The sequence below is a fragment of the Moschus berezovskii genome, chromosome 20, assembly GCF_049115385.1.
Source record: "Moschus berezovskii isolate FMDL1 chromosome 20, NW_MosBer_1.0, whole genome shotgun sequence".
Taxonomy (NCBI): Eukaryota; Metazoa; Chordata; class Mammalia; order Artiodactyla; family Moschidae; genus Moschus; species Moschus berezovskii.
Window position 1 is genome coordinate 20268403 of NC_142479.1, and position 17770 is coordinate 20286172.

Genomic DNA, 17770 nt, shown 5'->3' on the forward strand with positions numbered 1-17770 from the left:
AAGGGGCTTCCCAGGAGAACACACATGTTCAATGCAGAGTCGGGACTGGAGTCCGGGTCAGCTGCCTCCCCATCAGGGTGTCTGTGCTCCTGTGTGCGTCCGCTGCGGCTTCGTTTCATCCAGGCCAGGGTGCCATCCCATGAGTGGGTCTGTATGTCAGAACGCAGCTTACTCAGTGGGGTCACAGATGGGGCAGCATGCCGAACCCTGCTGGGGGCAGGAGGAGAAGAAAGCAAGGGCAGGAGGGTGGCGAGAGGCACTCAGGATGCTGAGCAGTGGTCGGCTGCCAGTGCCGCTTGTCTAGCAGAGCCGGCCTCCAGCCGAGTAAATGCAGCAGATAGCTGACGGGCTGACAGCAGGCATCAAACAGTCTTAAACTGCACCAAATCCGCAGCGCTTTTGAAGCCGCAGTAGAAAAAGGATGCCTGCACAGAACAGAGGCCTGAGACTTTTAATCGTTTCTTCCAGGCCTCAGGATGTCCTGATGAGGTATTAGAGGAAGTAATTCAGGAAGAAAAGGACAAATAACCGCCTCCGTCTGGAGGCCGACCCGAGGGTTGGCCACTGCATCGAGGAAAGGGCGACTGTGACCCGGCGGTCATTTGCTGTGGTCGTCCCCCGCCCACCCGCCTCCGGCTGAGAGCCACAGGCTCTGACCCTTGTAAATAACAGACACATAAATTTCCTGTTTGCTTCCGGGCAGATGTAAACCACATGTGCCAGCCGCATGGGGGTGAAATCATTAACTTTTCCTCACTGTTGGAAGGGTGCGCTGTACAAATTAGAAATCATTTCCTCAAGCTGGAGGCCCTACCCAGGCATCCATTCCCTGCCCTCCTCCCAGGAGCCTGGTCACCACCGCAGGACATCAAAGAAAGGGAACCGAACTCAACTTCTCCTGTCTTTTTTTCCCTCCTTTTTCCTCTAGGGTTTGGCTTTGTCACTTTTGAGAATGAAGACGTTGTGGAGAAAGTCTGTGAGATTCATTTCCATGAAATCAATAATAAAATGGTAAGTTGGCGGGAAGGAAATCTAAAAAGGAGGGGATATATTTGTATATGTATAACTCGTTCATTTTGCTGAACAGCAGAAGCTAAGATACTGTTGTAAAGCAATTATACCTCAATAAAAATCAATGAAAAAATGGTAAGTTGGTAGGGGTTACATTGAAATGCCTCCCCTTCCCCCATGTACACCCCTTGTCCTATTTTCTGCTGCAGCCTGGTCATGCTAGAAGGTGCGCTGGGTGGGCGCAGGGACCAGACCAAGAGTTCAGCTCTGTGAACGATGGGAGTTGACAAGGTTTTTCCGTAAAGGATCAAATAGGATATGTTTTCTGCTTTGCAGGCCGTACAACTGACTATCCAGCTACAAAACATCTACAGACAATATATACAGGAATAAGCAGGGCTGTGTTTAATAAAGCTTTGTTTAGGGACACTAAAATTGAAATCTCGTAATTTTCACATCACAAATTTTTATAGATTGATTGACATTTAAAAATGTAAAAACCGGGGGCTCCCTTGGTAGTCCAGTGGTTAAGGCTTTACCTTCCAATGCAGGGGGTGTGGGTTCAATCCCTGGTCTGGGAGCTGAGATTCCACATGCCTCCAAAAACAAAACATAAAACAGAAGCAATATTGTAATAAATTCAATAAAGACTTTAAAAATGGTTCACATTTTTTAAAAAATTCTTAAAAGAAAAATGTAAAAACCATTCCTGACTGTGGGCCTCTGCAAAAGTGGCTGGGGGACTCAGATTTGACCTGCAAGTTTTAATTTGCCAACACCTGGTTTGGGTATACATCTGCTGTTTAGCTTGGTATATGAGAGCTCATTCTTAGATATGAAGTTTATTACCCAAATTATCTCTCTCTTTAGGCCCTGCTGGGTAATTAACATTCTCCCCTTCTGATCAGCTAGTGTTACCCTCATGATCGGTTGTTTTGGCCTACTTTTGGCTTTTGAAAGTCCCTTTTCCTAGAAGTCACGCTCGACTAGAAGCGTGTTGGATCATTGAAGTTTGGGTAGCCAGACCGACCGCCCAGAGAAGTGGTCACCAGAGGGCGCCATACCATGTGCAGCTCACGCATGACAGCTTGGAAGTCTAAACCGCCTTTCTTCCAATTGAGTAGGTGGGTGAGAACCCCCTTCCTGGTGGCTCCAGAAAGATAGCAGCCCAGCAGGTGTTTCTAGAGCCATCAGCAGGTCTTGAGAGCCAGAACATTTCCAGCCAGCAGCACCTCCAGCCCCAAGAGAAGAAGGAGGGAGCGTTTGTGTTCACTCACAGCTGTAACTTTGATATTCTCTTTCTTTAGTCAAACCATTCCTTGCTTCTGAAACATGCATTCAGATACACATTGTATATTGGTCTGATCTGTGTTCACCAACTTTAAATTCAATAATAGAGCTTTTAGTGTCGATAAGATCAAAGCAATCTGCTTAGCCTGTGGTTGCTACAGGCCTGATTCAATATTTGACTTGCTAATTTTTTCCCAGGGCACTAAAATAATATTGTTCGTATTGTTCCTAACCGTCATATGCATCTGAAATGAAAATACTGTTTCTTTGCATCCTGTGGGTTGGAGGCGTCAGCTCAGGCATTGAAATGGTACCAGGCAGATGGGGGTGGAGAAATAACCGAGGTCCCCTCATGGGCTCCCACCCCCTCCAGCTGATACTCCTCTCTCGGTAGGTCAGTACTTGCTGTTTTTTTAAAAACTAGATAGACAAGGCTTAAAAAGAAAGCTACTTCTAGTGCCCAGAGGCCTTGTCTCTCTAGCCAGTTCAGCTATGGCCGGACTCCACTGAGGCCTGCCTGGGCACTGGGGGATGAGGAGGGCCGCCCAAGGCACTGGCAGCCTCCAGTCCTGTGCTGCCAGGACTTCACGGTTCGTCGGGAAGAGGCCTATGTCGCCTGGCAAGAGGCCTCACGGTGCTGCCACAAATGCATATGTGCGGCCCTTCACTGTTGACTGGCTTGGCAACAAGCCTGAGACGCAAGTGGAAAGGGCTTCCTTCTCCCCACTGTTCTGTGGGGAGACAGAGGCCCAGGGGATATGCCCCGGGCCCCCTGGGTAGGGAAGGCGCACAGGCCTTGGGGTATTGGCTGCCAGGCAAGCTATGCAGACGATTATTTGGCCTGGAGGTGGGGACATGGACCCCCAGATGACACAGGGGACAATCGGAAGCTAGAGTTTCAGCCTCAGGTAACCTGCAGGCTGGCCTGAAGCCAGACAGGTCTGCAGCCATTGTCCCCAGTCTATCACCTTTGTCCCTTTCTTTTCCACCGAGGTGAGAGCCGACTGTGGCAGGTGCAGGTAACGATGTGCAGAGTGTTAGGTTTCTGTTTTCTCTGGACTCCGGGGCTGATTTTAAGAGAAGAAGCAAGAATGGAAATAGGCAAGACGCCTGAATCGGGGGCAGACGGGTCAGGATCACAGAAGCCAGTGGAGGCATCACTGTAGGTGCCCAGCACAGCCCCACCAGGGACAGGCCCGAAGCGGGAACTTAGAGGTGCTCACCTGGCTGAGCTCCAGTGTAACAGGAGGGCCTGTGGTGACCACCTCGCAGGGTTGATCCCACGAGCAAAAGCCCCAGGTTGGGCTTGATAAACATTAGCTTTTGCTGTGGTTCACAGTGCCATCAATGAAAGGACTTCTCCAGCAAGCTCCCATCCTCAGAAGAAGGGTGGAATTTAAAGCACATCAGTAGAGGAGCCCACATCCTGAATTGCTTTGGGTTCTGTGATACTGGTGTCTACTTCTAAGACTCAGAGAAAAAGGAAATGAATTTAAACTGTGCTGTGGACAGAATTCAAATGAGAGATCGGAAAGACTCTGAGAGCTCAGAGACTGCCAAGCAGAAGCAGGGGCGGCGGTGAGAACGTACGTAGGAGTGTTTTGTAAACTGGACTGTGCTCCAGCATTGTGAAGACAGATCTCCTGGAAGCCTTGCGGTCCTTCTGTGGATTGAGTAGGAACAGAGTGGCAGGGGCCTCCTCCACGCCTCCAAGCCCCTGCAGCTACTGTTGTCTTCTGTCCACAGGAAGGAAAGCGCTCACCGTGCTGAGTCACAAACACAGGACTCGAATCCAGCTCTTCTGATTGTTAATCCAGCACTCCTGTGCCTGGCACTCAGTGGGCCCTGTATACGTGATAGTGGAATGAAGAAGGTTAGGTGAGGGACCCCGTGACAGTAAGGCATATCGTCATTCCCTCAGCCATTTCCCATCTGATTTGGTTGTTGAGTCTCCTGGGCATTAAAAAAAAAAGAAAAAGATGAGGGTCCCTCTCTGTGTCCAGGACAGCCAGCAGCTGATGCAGGGGCACGTGCTTCTACCTGCAAAGGAGCAGAGAGGCCGGACGGAAGAAACTCTCCCCCGTGCCCCACCCCCTCCCCGGGGAGGTCAGGGTCATGGCAGGGGGATGGGCAGAGCCACACCTGGCACCCCCTCACGAGACCCCAGGAATCACCAGTATTTGGGGACGCCAATGCCACCATCTCCTGAGTGCTTGCATTACGGATGTCGTTTGATCCTCACCCACACCTGGTGAAGGTGCTAATTATTATTAATTAATTTTAATTGGAGGCCAATGACTTTACCGTGTTGTAGTGGTTTTTGCCATAAGTGGACGTGAGTCAGTCACAGGTGTATGCTTGACTGATAAGCAAGGTGGGGCAGAGAGAGGAGCCAGGCCGCTTGCTCGGAGCCACACGGCCAGCAAGTGGCTGCAGCAGGCTGCAGGCCTGAGTCCGGAGCTCCCGTCTGTACCTAGTAGGCCGCTCGACTCGTGGCTGAAGGGGACCTGGAGGGGCATCGTCTAGCTGAGCACCATCCTTCCAGGGCCTCTGACCGCCCCTCTCAGTAGCCATGCGGCAGCCCAGGTGGTTCCAGGTTCTCCTGCGAGCACGCAGAGGACGGGGCCAGGCTCCCGACTGGGAAGAAGGGCCAAGCCTCTGAGGGGTCCCTGGGGGCCGCAGTCCTCTTCCCCACTCCCCCCAACCCGAGCTCAGGGCCCGACCCACGAGACCTGGTCCCGGCGTCCAACCAGCCACAGAACGTAGTGCAGACGTGGCTCCTCACGGTCAGCACATGGGGCACGCGTGGGCCACCTGGTGACCATCCGGAGGGGTGCCCCCCGGCCCCCAGCACCAGCCCGCCAGCGCGGTACAGTAATGACGCCTCCCTCCCTCCTGGGCCTGATTAGTCACCAGTGCAGCCTCCAGGGCCTCTGACAGCCGTGGGGAGGGAGGTGGGGACTAACAGAGACTGCCCTGGGCCTCCTCAGGGGCCCAGCTCAGCCCCCACCTCAGGAGTCGGCGGGCAATGCCAGCCACAGTGGGTGAGGGCTCAGGGCCCAGCTAGAAACGTGCCAGGCAGGGGCACTTCGAGCCCTTCCCCGGCTCTGACCCGCTGCAGGACATCAGTGCCCACCAGGCAGCTTACACTCACATGATCATTGTCCCCCTGCACAGAGCGGACAGCAGAGCTCACTCAGGAAGGGACTTCCGCTGCCCACGACTGTAAGGGCAGTGCTGGGATTTGAACCTGTGTCCTTCTGGCCCCAGCCCTGGGTTCTTCCCACTCTACACTGCTGCCGCCTTAGACAAACCTCATCATGGAAAAATCTGGACAGATTTGACTGGTGGATATAAGGGCAAGGTTTTGTTTTTATGCAGGGATTGCTATAGGATTCCTTTAAGCATCCTTTTCCTTGTTCCTTTAAGGTGATCCGATGTATGAAAATTGCTAAGCAAGCTTGTTAGGAATGCAGATTATCAGGCCCCACCCCTGATGTGCCGAAATCTGCATTTTGACAGATCGGCAGTGATTTGCATGCACATTAAAGTCTGAGTGCTCCGGAGAGGATCATGGCTAACGAGATTACGTGGGGGTTTGGGTCATAAATCGTCCATCCAGTGTCATGAGGAAGGAACCCGAGAGTGAGCACGGAGCCATCTGAGTCCGGGGCTCTCAGCACCACACACGTGCCCTGCGTGGTCAGAGACCAGACCACCCGCAGAAGCTCTCAGTATCCTTGCGTCCCCTCTGACTTGAGTCTCGGGGTGTTGACTGCAGGTGTGTGAGGCTCATCCACAGGGTGATGATGGTCTGGACCCTCCCGTGATGTTGAATGTCCTTGTCCCCAGGTTGGGACCTACTGGGTCATTTAGAAGCACCCAGGACTGCAAAACATTTGGTCCCAAGCCTGAAGTCTAGGCCCACCACTGGTTGTCCTGCAGCTGGCAAGTATCCCACCTATATGCACCTGTTTCCGAAAGATGGTGATGGCCACTGCCCTCGGCATCCTGTAGGAACTGCTGACTCAGTCCCTGACCCTGGCAGGTCTTGGCCTGCTCTGTCATCAGGTGTATAAGCTGGTCACCTTGAAGGAATCAGCCTTCCTGAAAAACCCCTTAGTAACTATAACTTTCCACTTGGCCTAAACCAGGCACCAATAAATTTTTTGTCAAGGGCCAGATAGTAAATATTTTAAGCCTCAAAGGCTCTTCGTCTCTGTCACAACGAATGACATGTAAATGATGGGCATGGCTATGTTGAAGTAAAACCTTATTTACAAAAACAAGTGGCAGCTGGATTTGGCCTCGGACCGATTTTCAGTTCCTGGCCTCATCCGCTGTAGCTCAGAGCAAGTGGTCTGCTTATCTCAATGGGCCCAAGGGGAGCTTCTCAGCCAAGTGGCCACCCAGGTCCACTACTACTGAGGCAGCATTTTACTAGTCAGGGCGGGGGCCAGCAAGTAGACACCAGGCTTTGGGGTCGCAGCCTGCGGGAAGTAGCACTGCCTTCATTCTTAGGGGGCTCCGAGCACTGAGCAGGTGTGGGGTGAAGCGTGGGGTGCTATCCACCCAAGAGGCCTTCCCGGCGGTGGTGCTGTGAACCGCTCAATGCCGACGCCCCACAGTGTGGTCACTGTCCACGCCTGACGCTGACCTCAGGCAGGCTTCTGTGCTTCAGCTCTGTGAGACAGGTAGTGTGGCCCCTACCATGGAGACTGCCAGAATTAGGGCTTGCGGAGGGTTTTACCAGGCCGTTCATAGCACATTCTAGCATCGTGAGAGGCCTTTTTACTGTCGTTGCGGTCGTCATCACTGTCATTATTCTTAGAATCATTGTATTGAACGAAGATGCAATCCTAAGGTAAGGGGGTTCTGGCCAGATGACAGGGCAGCGAGAGGCAGATGTGCAGACCTGGGCAGGTCCGGGACCTAAGTCTCCAGGGCAGCAGGGGGTGAGGTGGGTACTCCTGATGCTCCGACCGGCGGGGGGTCCTGAGAGGCGGGGGCACACAGCCCAGGTAGGGTTTTCTGGGTCCCAGGGAAGCTGACTCGGACGTTTCCACTGACTCATCCTTTGGGGAGGTTACAAAAACCCCACTTGTAAGGTCAGAGCCTGGTGTGATCTCAAGCCTGCCTCCTCCCATTGGGGCACACTTGCAGGGTAAACCCCCAGAACAGGGGCTTCTGAGTGGGAGGGGCCGGAGGGCCAGAGAGCAGGAGAGTCCTGGGTGGGCCCCTCGGACCTGGTGCTGCAGTTCTGGGTCAGGGGATCCACAGAGGCCCCAGGCCAGGGTGGATTCTGACCCTGGCAGGGTGCTGCGGGGACCCAGCCCGGTCACCTCCCTCCAGCTGCCACTCCTCAGCCTGAGGACTGAGCTCCACTGGGAACCAGCCCCAACATGAGGGGCACGGAGAGGAGGGGTGGGTGGAATTAACTGGGCTTCTGTGTTCACTATCCTATTTGTAGCATCGTCCTCACTCGTAAGCTAATTTTAGCTATCCATTCTGCTTCTGTTACCATTTATAAAATGAGAATGTCAAATGCAATATTAAACAAGCAGGATGAAGGCAAGAAGGAAAAAAACAGGAAATGCCAGAGAGGCACTTAATAAATGAATCTTGTGTTTACGCTGGAGAGGGAGAGGTCCTCCCCCCGGCCCCCGGCCCATCACGCGTGCGCGCACCCATCCGCACGCGCCGTCTGTGTCCCAGCTCTGCTCCCGTGAGCGGAGGGCGCTCTGCGCCGAGGGAGGTGGGGCGGCGGGGAGGGCCGCGGTGGCTGGGTGGGAGATGTTTGCTGCTCTTTAGGCAGAAGTAATGTTTCCTGCGGGGAGGTGGCAGTCCCGTTGCCTGAGTTCTGGCTCCTTTGCCCTTGCTGTGTACCCTGGGGAGGTCACTGAAGCGGGGCGGGGGAGCGCGGAGCGGCTTCTCCGTGTCCGGGCCTCCGGCTTACCCGTGCGCGCTGGGCCGCCTTCCCGCACACGGCACCCATGGGTGCAGGGAAGGGCCCACAGCCTCCAGAGGAGGCCGCTCCCTTCCTTGGACTGTGCTCACCTGCTCTGCCCGGCTTCCCCGGGACGCGTGAGCCGGCTCTCAAGCCGCGCTTTTCTTTTCTTCTCTTGAATTGAGAAATGAAGCTGGGCCCGGCCCGGGTCTCTGGCAGAGCTGCCGCCCCCCCACTCCCCGACGAGGATAAACACCCAGCTTGTGGCAGAATTGGGGCACCTGCTGGAGGCTGAGGTTTATTTTCACTTTGAAATGCCCTTGCAGGTTCCCAGAAATGAAAAGAACAGCTGCTGCTGCCACCATCAGCTTTTTCCCCAAACAGTGCCGCCTGGGAGGCTGCCTTGGCGCACCTTGCTGATGAGAGGGGGAGGGCGGGCCTTCCTGGCTAGCAGGTCGGGGAGGTCAGGGAGGAGGTCGGCAGCGACCAGCCGAGGATTCCAGGCCGCGGGGCAGGGGGTCACTTTCTCCTTCCCTCTCTGCTTGGGAGGCTTTGGGATTTTCATTTTAAGCAGAGATGTGAACTGGTTTTGTCACCTTGAAGGGCTCACACCTAGACTCCGTGTGGAGGACAGTCAGGTGTGAGCCAGCACCAGCTCCTACAGGATTCAGATTAGCTGGTTTAATTTCTCAGCTCCCTGCAGCCGTGTGGCGTAGGCACTGTTCCTCTGCTCCACAGACGAGAAAATCGAGGCACAGAGAAGTCAGACAGCGGGTCCCAGCTCAGAGCTGGCCGTGGAGCAGCAACGAAGCCAGAGCCCTTAGGCTCTATCCTAGACCTCAGGATGAGGCTGCCCACCTGCTAGATCTGGACGAGGTGGGAGGCTCTGGTGGACACTGAGGCCCGTGTCTCTGGGCAGAGTTAGAGACCAGTTTCTTTCCACTCCTTGGCCAGACACTGAGCCCTGGCGAGGGAGCGCAGCCTCCTGAATTCATCTGTGTCCACACCCAGCCCTGCCTCCTGAGTACAGGGTGCTGATTGCACTGGTTTATGACCACCTTCACTTTGCCGTCGCTGATTTTAATAAAGCACTGAGCAGAGGAAACAGTGGGTGAAATTAATTCTGAAGTGCCGAGGGAATTAATTCTGGGGCCAGGATCGGGGGTGGCCCTGGGGACAGGATTAACTTCTGAATGGGCCTCGAGGGCTAGACGGGGGAGGCAGGAAAGGGCTGGAGGTGGGGACAGGGTTTTGAATTGGGGGACCTAGGATTCAATCCTGGCTGTGTCATTACGTGGCGTTGTGATGTTGGATAGATCCTTCCTTGAAACCTGTTTCCTTTTCTACTGTAACCGTGGGGTGGTTGTTCAGTTGCTAAGTCACATACAACTCTTTGTGATCCCATGGACTGCAGAATGCTAGGCTTCCCTGTCCTTCACCGTCTCCCTGAGTTTACTCAAACTCATGTGCATTGAGTCGGTGATGCCATCCAACCATCTCATCCTCTGTTGCCCCCTTCTCCTCCTGCCTTCAATCTTACCCAACATCAGGGTTTTCTGATGAGCTGGGGCTTTTCACATGATGTGGCCATAGTATTGGAGCTTCAGCATTGGTCCTTCCAATGAATATTCAGGGTTGATTTTCCTTTAGGATGAACTGGTTACCTTGGGGTGAGTCAGGCCAACTTGTAGACGCAATGGGGAGTTGATTCATGAGTAGTTGAGGACAGTGAGCTTTCCCAGAGGACATCTGTGTGCCAGGCACTGTTTTATGTGTTATATATATGTATTATATATATTTACACAAGCACACACACATACATAAGGATGTCGTGACCATGCCTCGAATATGGGGAATGCTCAGAAAACTAAATGTTCCTTCCTCCCCAGACTAAATCCACTGATGGGACAGGGGAAGTCAAAATTCTGCATCCTGCGGGAATCTCCGTGCTCCTTGAGTGGCTCTCTGTGTCCTTTGAAGGTAGATGCTTCTGCCGGCCTCCTTCACCTCCCAGGCTGGCATTTCTGTTTCAGTTTGAACAGTAACATCCACCTCCTTAAACCCTATCGAGGGGAGGGGGTCGCCTGTCGGTGGGGACCCCTTCCCCTTGGACCAGGACGAGTCATCCGCACAAGTGGGCCCTCTGGTGCCTGGCTGCATGCTGGTCCCCGTCTGCGCGAGCCATGCCTGGTGGAGATGTTGGGCAGGGAGAGAGGGCGGCGGGTGCGTGCCGACCTCCCTTCCACTCACCCTGGCTGGTCGCCCGGCCAAGGGTCCTCCTGCATTTGCAGAGGGCAGAAGAGCTGGCTCTGGTGAGGTGGGGTGCAGCAGGATGGCTAAATGCCCCGCCCCGCTGGAGTCAAGGCCTGGGTCTCCCCGAGGCAGCTGCCAGGGCTTCCAGGGTGCGTGTCTGCAGCCAGGCCCTCAGCCAGCGGTCACCCTGAAACTGGGAGCAATGGTGCAACGGGGGCCATGTCTTCATCTGCCGCGACCACGCGTTCTCCTGGCTCCGGGCACTGGCCCGAGGCAGGATGGGGACTTGGCTCCCCTCCAAGGCACTCACCCTGGCTTTGTCTTGCTCTGCGGGTTCCCAAAGGCCAGAGCCCCACGAGGGCCCCCCTCCTGGCGTGCCTGGAAAAGCTTGTGACTGGCAGAGACGGCTTGAGAGAGCAGTGAGGGAAGGCTGAGCCAGGGACGCCGCGGTGGGCGCCTTGTGGGGTTTCTGGGGCGGCTCAGCTCTACTGCCTCACTGGAGACACAGGGGAGCTGCCTGCTCAAGGTGGGACCCCAGAATGCTTACACCTGAGGGTCTCTGGCCCTTCCACTCAGAGCGGAAGGCGGTGTCAGTGTGGGGCTTCAGAGGTGCAGGGCCAGCCTGGAGCCCACGGAGCCCGGCTGGGGAGGGGGTGCGGCTTCTTGCCGGTGACCAGGCGTCTTTTGTGGGGAGCTCCGTGGAAGGATGGCGCCTGCGGCAGAAGCCACCAGCCACCCCCCTGGGTGCCCGGCCGCCCTAAGAGGCCCGCCCGCCGCTGTGGCCCACCCCTGCCCTCCCGCCAGCCCAGGTCGGTCTCTGTGCAGCGTGGACCTTCATCCTCTGCAGTCGGCCCCTCTGTCCCTGGAGGATGAGTCCCTGCTTACATGACCCGTGTGGGGGAGGAAGCGGAGCTGCAGACACTGGCCCCTTCAGGCCACACAGAGCGCGCTTGTGCTGCATGGTGAGCCAAGGCCGCAGGCACGGGGCTGGGTTTCCCTAGGCTGAGGCTCCCCGCCCCGGGGCACGTGCTGACTGGGGCTGTTTGTGTAGAGACCGTGGGAGGACAAAAGACTTTTCACGTCTCAGACCTGGGCGTCCTCCTCGGGCTGCCCGTCTCTTCCAGAAGGTGCCTGGCGGGAGCTGGCCTCCGCGCAGGCTGCAGGCCCGTGGGGCGTGGGCGGCTGCTGAGAATGGCTGCAGGAAGGCCGTCCCTGCTGCAGTCCTGGCGCCGTCTCCAAAGTCAGTGCCAAGTTGCACCCCGCTGCCTGCCCGTCCCCCAAGACAGGGTGGCACAGGGCCTACAGCCCTGGTTGGGCCAGGACACCAGGCAGGCCTGGGTTCAAAGCCAGTCTCCCCACTCATGGTTCTGCAGTGCCAGTGCCGTGTGTGATGTCCTAGGCCTCAGCTTCCTGTTGTACGATGTCCATATGGCAATACAGGGATCGTTGGGTCCACTGGCAGAACAGGAACATGGAAGGCAGTTGGATACAAGTATTTCATAGATGGTAAATGTCCTGAGGTTGCTAACCGCACGGTGCTCACACAAGAAAATATCTTTCTGTTCAGGAGATGCAAAGTGTAATGTAGGCAGCTTACTCTCAGATAGTTCAGGAAAAAATACACGGTTAATGACAAAGAATGTGCCAACGATAAAGTAGAAGGCATGAAGCATTCACAACAGATGACTGGTAAAGGGTGTGAAAGTGAAAGTCATTCAGTCATGTCCAACTTTTTGCGACCCCATGGACTATATACAGTCCATGGAATTCTCCAGGCCAGAATACTGGAGCAGGTAGCCATTCTCTTCTCCAGGGAATCTTCCCAACCCAGGGATCGAACCCAGGTCTCCCACCTTGCAGGCGGATTCTTTACCAGCTGAGCCACCAGGGGAGCCCAAGAATACTGGAGTGGGTAGCCTATCCCTTCTCCAGAGGATCTTCCCGACCCAGGAATCGAACCGGGGTCTCCTGCATTGCAGGCGGATTCTTTACCAGCTGAGCTATCAGAAAAGGGTGTGCAGTGTCCTTTGCGCTGTCCTTTTGAAATCGTTTCAAAGTAGACAGAAACAGTAGACCTCCTCGCTGAGTTGCTTTGGATCCGACGGCAGAGGCAGAGGCACCCCGCACAACGAGCAGCCCGCACAGAGGGCTGGAGACCACACATCAGGCTCTGATTCGCCATCTGGTCAGACGGCCGCCTCCGCTGTCCTGTCTTTGAAGACGGGCTTCCTTCTGACCCCGTCACCTCAGGGCTACAGGGATGCCACACCCTCTCCTGCAAGGCCAGTTGGCCAAGCACAGCAGCATGTTTGGAACTCTAAAGCAGACTCATGAAACTCTGGCGGTTGGTACATCGTTGGCGTCTGGATCCCGGTGTGGGCTTACTTGGTGGCTTTGCCAGCCGTGTAAGTTGAAACGGGAGACCTCATCTTCCTCGCGTGAGCAGTCGGTCCCAGGTGGCCTCCGAGGCTTCCTGCGAGCACAGACCCACCTGGAATCCCCTGCACCACCTCCTGCCGTGCCCCCAGGCGCTGTTGTCTAGTCGCCAGCTGAAGCAGCAGCAGTGCTAGCGATGGTTAGAAGCTGCGGAGGTGGGGGCTGAGCTGTTGATTTGGGGAGACCTGAGCCTTGGGGGTGTTCCTCCCTAAGACGGGACCCCCCCTCCCCAGGCCTGCCCAAGAGCGAGCACTTCGCGTGGGTGGTGGGAGCATTTAGCATCAAGGAGGGGCTGTTACCCAGAGGGACGGCGCTGAAGGAGCCAGAGGTCTGATCCCCAGGAGAAACACTCCCATTTTGCCCCTGTTTACCCGGAGAGCCAGACGGGCATCTCCAGGGCTGCCCTGGGAGGGGAATTGCTGTGCCCTGCCTTGTGTCCGTGGTGAAGGCAGCCCTTCACCCCAGCCCACCGCCCCCCGCCAGCCAGTCGCCACAGGCCTGTGTGCTCCCTGCATGCTGCCCTCCCACACTGGATCCAGGCTGGTCCAGTGTAACCAGCAGCAGGTGATGGAAGTAGCCGTGACACCCACGGCGGGGTTGCAGGAAGCTGGGCAGCTTCTGCCGTGGTCGCTTGGTATGCTCATGGTTGTCAGACGCTCTCTCTTGGGTCTCCGCCCCCATGCTGGGAGAAGCCCGCGTGCCCCGGAGAAGCCATGATGAACGGCGCCTGCCAAAGCAGTGTCCACTGCCCGCTGTGGGAGGGAGAAAGGCCTCTTGGCCCTCCCCCGAGGCAGGCTTCCTCTGGCTGCCGCCCCAGCCACCGTCTGACCACAGCAACACGAGTGACTGCAAGCAATAGCCCCGCTGGGCCCAGTTTGCACTCAGAAGCCCAGGGAGGAAGATAAATTAGTGCTCAGAGCCCCCAACCATGGGGGGAGCTTGTCGCATGGCAGTTGAAAACCGGGACAGCGTGCAGCCAGGTGACCGCGTGCACGGAGCTGCAGAGACGGGCAGGTTCCCCCTGGGCTTCTGACTTCGGTGCTCATGCCCGTTTTCTGGTCCGCCCAGGCCCCCTTGGAAAGATAGTGAGAACGGGCTGACTCAAATGTGCAGCGATTCAAGAAACTACGGAGGCCGAGAGGCCCAGAAGTGTCAATGTTGAGCGATGAGTGTTGGCCTGTGTTGGGAGAACAGCGCAGTCAGGACCCGCTCCTTTCACGGACTGACAGTGGCCGGGACATTGCCTTATACACCTTATGTGTCTCTGCACCCCTTCTGCCTGGCGCTCACTGGGCACGCCGCACCCGTCAGCACTGTGGCATTAAGTGGTTGCACCTCTTTGACCCTAAGGAGCATGCAAGTCAGTCCCTGCTCTCGGAGGAGCCAGGAAGTAGAGGCCAACCCTGATCCTTGCCCTGAACACTCTGGTGGGGAGGCACGAGGCTTCTGCCAGTCTGGTGGGCGAAGGCCAGAATTGCATCCTCATCTAGCCCCTGGCCCACTGCAAGGACACAGGATCCAAGCAGACAGATCTGTGCCCCTTTCACCTTCTGTGTGCTTCCTCCATCCCAGATCATCAGAGGACGTGGGGTTGGGGCCAGGCCCCCTGGTCCTACGGAACCTTTCGAGAAGCTTTCAGTGCTGGCCGAGCCAGTCCAGGCCCCCTGGGGCGACGGCTGCCTGTCCTGTCACTCAGGTCCCCGGGATGTGCGGGGGCCCCCAGACAGAGCGTGTGCCGCAGACTCTGGCCTCCGGGAGCCCTCATCGTTGACATGGCGGGCGGCAGGGGGTTGACAGAACCCAGGCAGCCACTGCTGCCCAAGACAGCCGCGGATGAGACAGAGCAGAGCTCAGCGGAGCCGCCAGCCCCGTTCAGCAGGAGGAAGAGTAGGTGGGTTTGTTGAACATACTCCCATTACAGTCAGTTAACCTTTATGTTTCCCAAAGGAAAATTGTATAAACCTGAAATTTTCGTTGATCAGGTTGCCTGGAAACAGGCAGCGAGTTTTCATAAGACAATGCAGTAGATTGTCACCGATAGGACAATTAGGAAGCGAGCCGCTTAGCATGGTATTCTGGAGCCTGGTGTTGGCGTCAGGTAATTATCTGTCTGCCTCTGCACAGCACACCTATCTCCCCAGGCCTGGGCAGGCGCTGGCAGATGTGGCTTCTCAGCCTGCTTCTGAGGCCCAGGGGTGAGACCTGGACTCCAGGAGCAGAGCGTCAACCCTGGGCTTCAGAGAGGCATCTTTCAGACCAGATTCTCGTGAATTTGTTTCCTACGCATCACCCCACCCTGCTTGCAAGAGTAATGCTCAAAGCAAAAAAACTGGGAGAATAAGCAATAATGGCAGCATTAATGGTGGTCCACTGGTGAAGAGATTGCCCTTCAGGGCAGGGACGCGGGTTCGATTCTTGGTCTGGGAGCTAAGATCCCACACGCTGCGAGACAGCTAAACCCACACGCCGTGATGAAAGATCCTGTGTGCCGCCACTGCTGCCAGTAAATTAATAATTTCTCTTTTAAAGAATGCACAATGGAAATAAAGCACAAAGCCACTCAAGACGAATTTGGTGTGATTTTTTTATTTTTTTTTAGTGTTTTTCCCATATGTGATGTCTGCGTTTGCTTATTTTCCTCTGTCACTTGCTTTTTTCCTCACCTCTTACAGTTCAGGTGACCAGCCATCCTGGTTCACCCAGGACTGAGGGTTTTCCAATACCCGTGTGTATTCCTGTCAGCCTGCTTCTCCGTCTCTGCGTAGCTTTCAGTCAGCTTGGGTGAGCCAAACTCAGCCTAACTCTCCATTCTTGGAGTGTTTTATTTCCTTTTTAAAAGAAAAACTATAATTAATGCTTGTGGTGAATAGCCTCATCCCTCTGGGATAAATCCCTGTACGTAGGATTACTGGTCACAGGATGTGTACATTCATGGCTTTTAGTACTCATCAGGTTGCCCTCCAGAAAAATATGTGCCAGTTTTCACCCCTATTCCTTATTCTCTCAGGGACTCCGACATCAAACAATCCTTTCATCGCAGTCAGTCTGGTTGGCGAAAGATAATGTCTCATTCGGGAACGTCTGCTTCTTTATTGGGCTTTTGTGAATTGCCTGTTCGTGTCCTTTTCCCATTTCTCTTTGGGGATGCTCATTCCTCTTAATCTATGAAAACTCTTTGTGTTAAACATATCAGTCGTGAATGTTGACTCATTTTGTCCATTTTTTAAAAACGTGTGGTTATCACTCTTTGAAGAGCAACAGTAATACTTACTATCCAGCATCTTTGAAGAAAGAGGAATTAATATTTTAGGTAATTAAACCTTCCCCTAGCCTTAAGCACAAAGCTATTTTTTAATTGAAGTATTTGGAATAAGAGTCTCTGAAATGGATAACCCGAGCTGATCCCTTTTAAAACAAAGTGCATCACACTCAATTTTAACGTTTTCCTCGTCTCTCAGTTGTCCTGTGAGCAATAGAAACTTGCTGTGTGGCAGTGACCCCATGCAGTTGTTGAGCAACGTGGAGTTTTGGCTCCTACACCATATAGCCCCAGACTGCCTTTTAGCAAAAGATACCTGAGTCTTGTCTTTGCCGCATCACCATCAGGCTGTCATGCTGTTCGTTTTTGCAGCTTTAAGCACCCCTGCCTTGCCCTACAACATTCCGTCTTCATGAGCAATGGGACTGATTACCTTCTAGCAATGCTTGTTAAGTCTCTCTGTAAACTGAAAGCACATGAGCGCTGAGCAAGGGCCTAAAGAACACTAGTGAAATAACGGTGTAGGAGCTTCAGCAGGCAACGGTTTTACTTACTCCCTGGGGTTTCTATTACGTACCATTAAGGTGTTTAAATAAACGACTTCTGGATGTGAGCAGAATAGGATTAAGAAGTTTTGGAGGCAGAAGGGGAAACAGAAAGGGAAGATTAGCAGCCACTTGAAGACATAGCTGCAAAGTAAATCCGTGTTTAATCTTATTACTTCTGTGGGAGTGTGCTGGGGCAGGTTCTATGGAGATGGTGGCATCACTGACCTAGAAATTTTGAAAAATCCAACTTCCTGGCCCTCACCTACTGGAATATGGCTTATACGTGGGTTTCACAAGCCTTTGGATGCTTGGTTTTCTCATCTATGATATGAAGCTAAGACTTAACTTCAGTTCAGTCACTCAGTCGTGTCCAACTCTGCAACCCCAGGGACTGCAGCACACCAGGCCTCCCTGTCCATCACCAACTCCCGGTATTTACTCAAACTCATGTCCATAGAGTCAGTGATGCCATCCAACCATCTCATCCTCTGTTGTCCCCTTCTCCTCCTGCCCTCAATCTTTCCCAGCATCAGGGTCTTTTCAAATGAGTCAGCTCTTCGCATGAGGTGGCCAAAGTATTGGAGTTTCAGCTTCAACATCAGTCCTTCCAGTGAACACCCAGGACTGATCTCCTTTAGGATGGACTGGTTGGATCTCCTTGCAGTCCAAGGGATTCTCAAGAGTCTTCTCCAACACCACAGTTCAAAAGCATCAATTCTTCGGCAATCAGCTTTCTTCACAGTCCAACTCTCACATCCATACATGACCACGGGAAAAACCATAGCCTCGACTAGACGGACCTTGGTTGGCAAAGTAATATCTGTGCTTCTTAATATGCTGTCTAGGTTGGTCTTAACTAGCCAGTCTATTTAATCAGAGACAGGGTCAGATGACCCGGTATGAAGAGTCACTGACCTGGTAGAGCCTGAGGGAAATGTGTAAACGTGTAAAGAGCCGCATAATCATGACGGACTATGGCTGTTGCTGTTGTTTCTACTCACAGATGCATCCAGCAGCCGTTGCTGG

At 54.3% G+C, this 17770-nt stretch overlaps 1 protein-coding gene across 7 annotated transcripts in view; it reads left to right on the forward strand.

The window, feature by feature from the left end:
• MSI2 (musashi RNA binding protein 2) overlaps positions 1 to 17770 on the forward strand; it is a 402467-nt gene that overhangs the window by 327297 nt on the left and 57400 nt on the right. For all 7 annotated transcript variants that reach the window (XM_055399098.2, XM_055399088.2, XM_055399156.2 and 4 more), the window contains one exon: positions 929 to 1011. In XM_055399098.2, coding sequence (XP_055255073.1) covers positions 929 to 1011 — 83 coding nt within the window. The remainder of the gene's footprint in view (positions 1 to 928; positions 1012 to 17770) is intronic.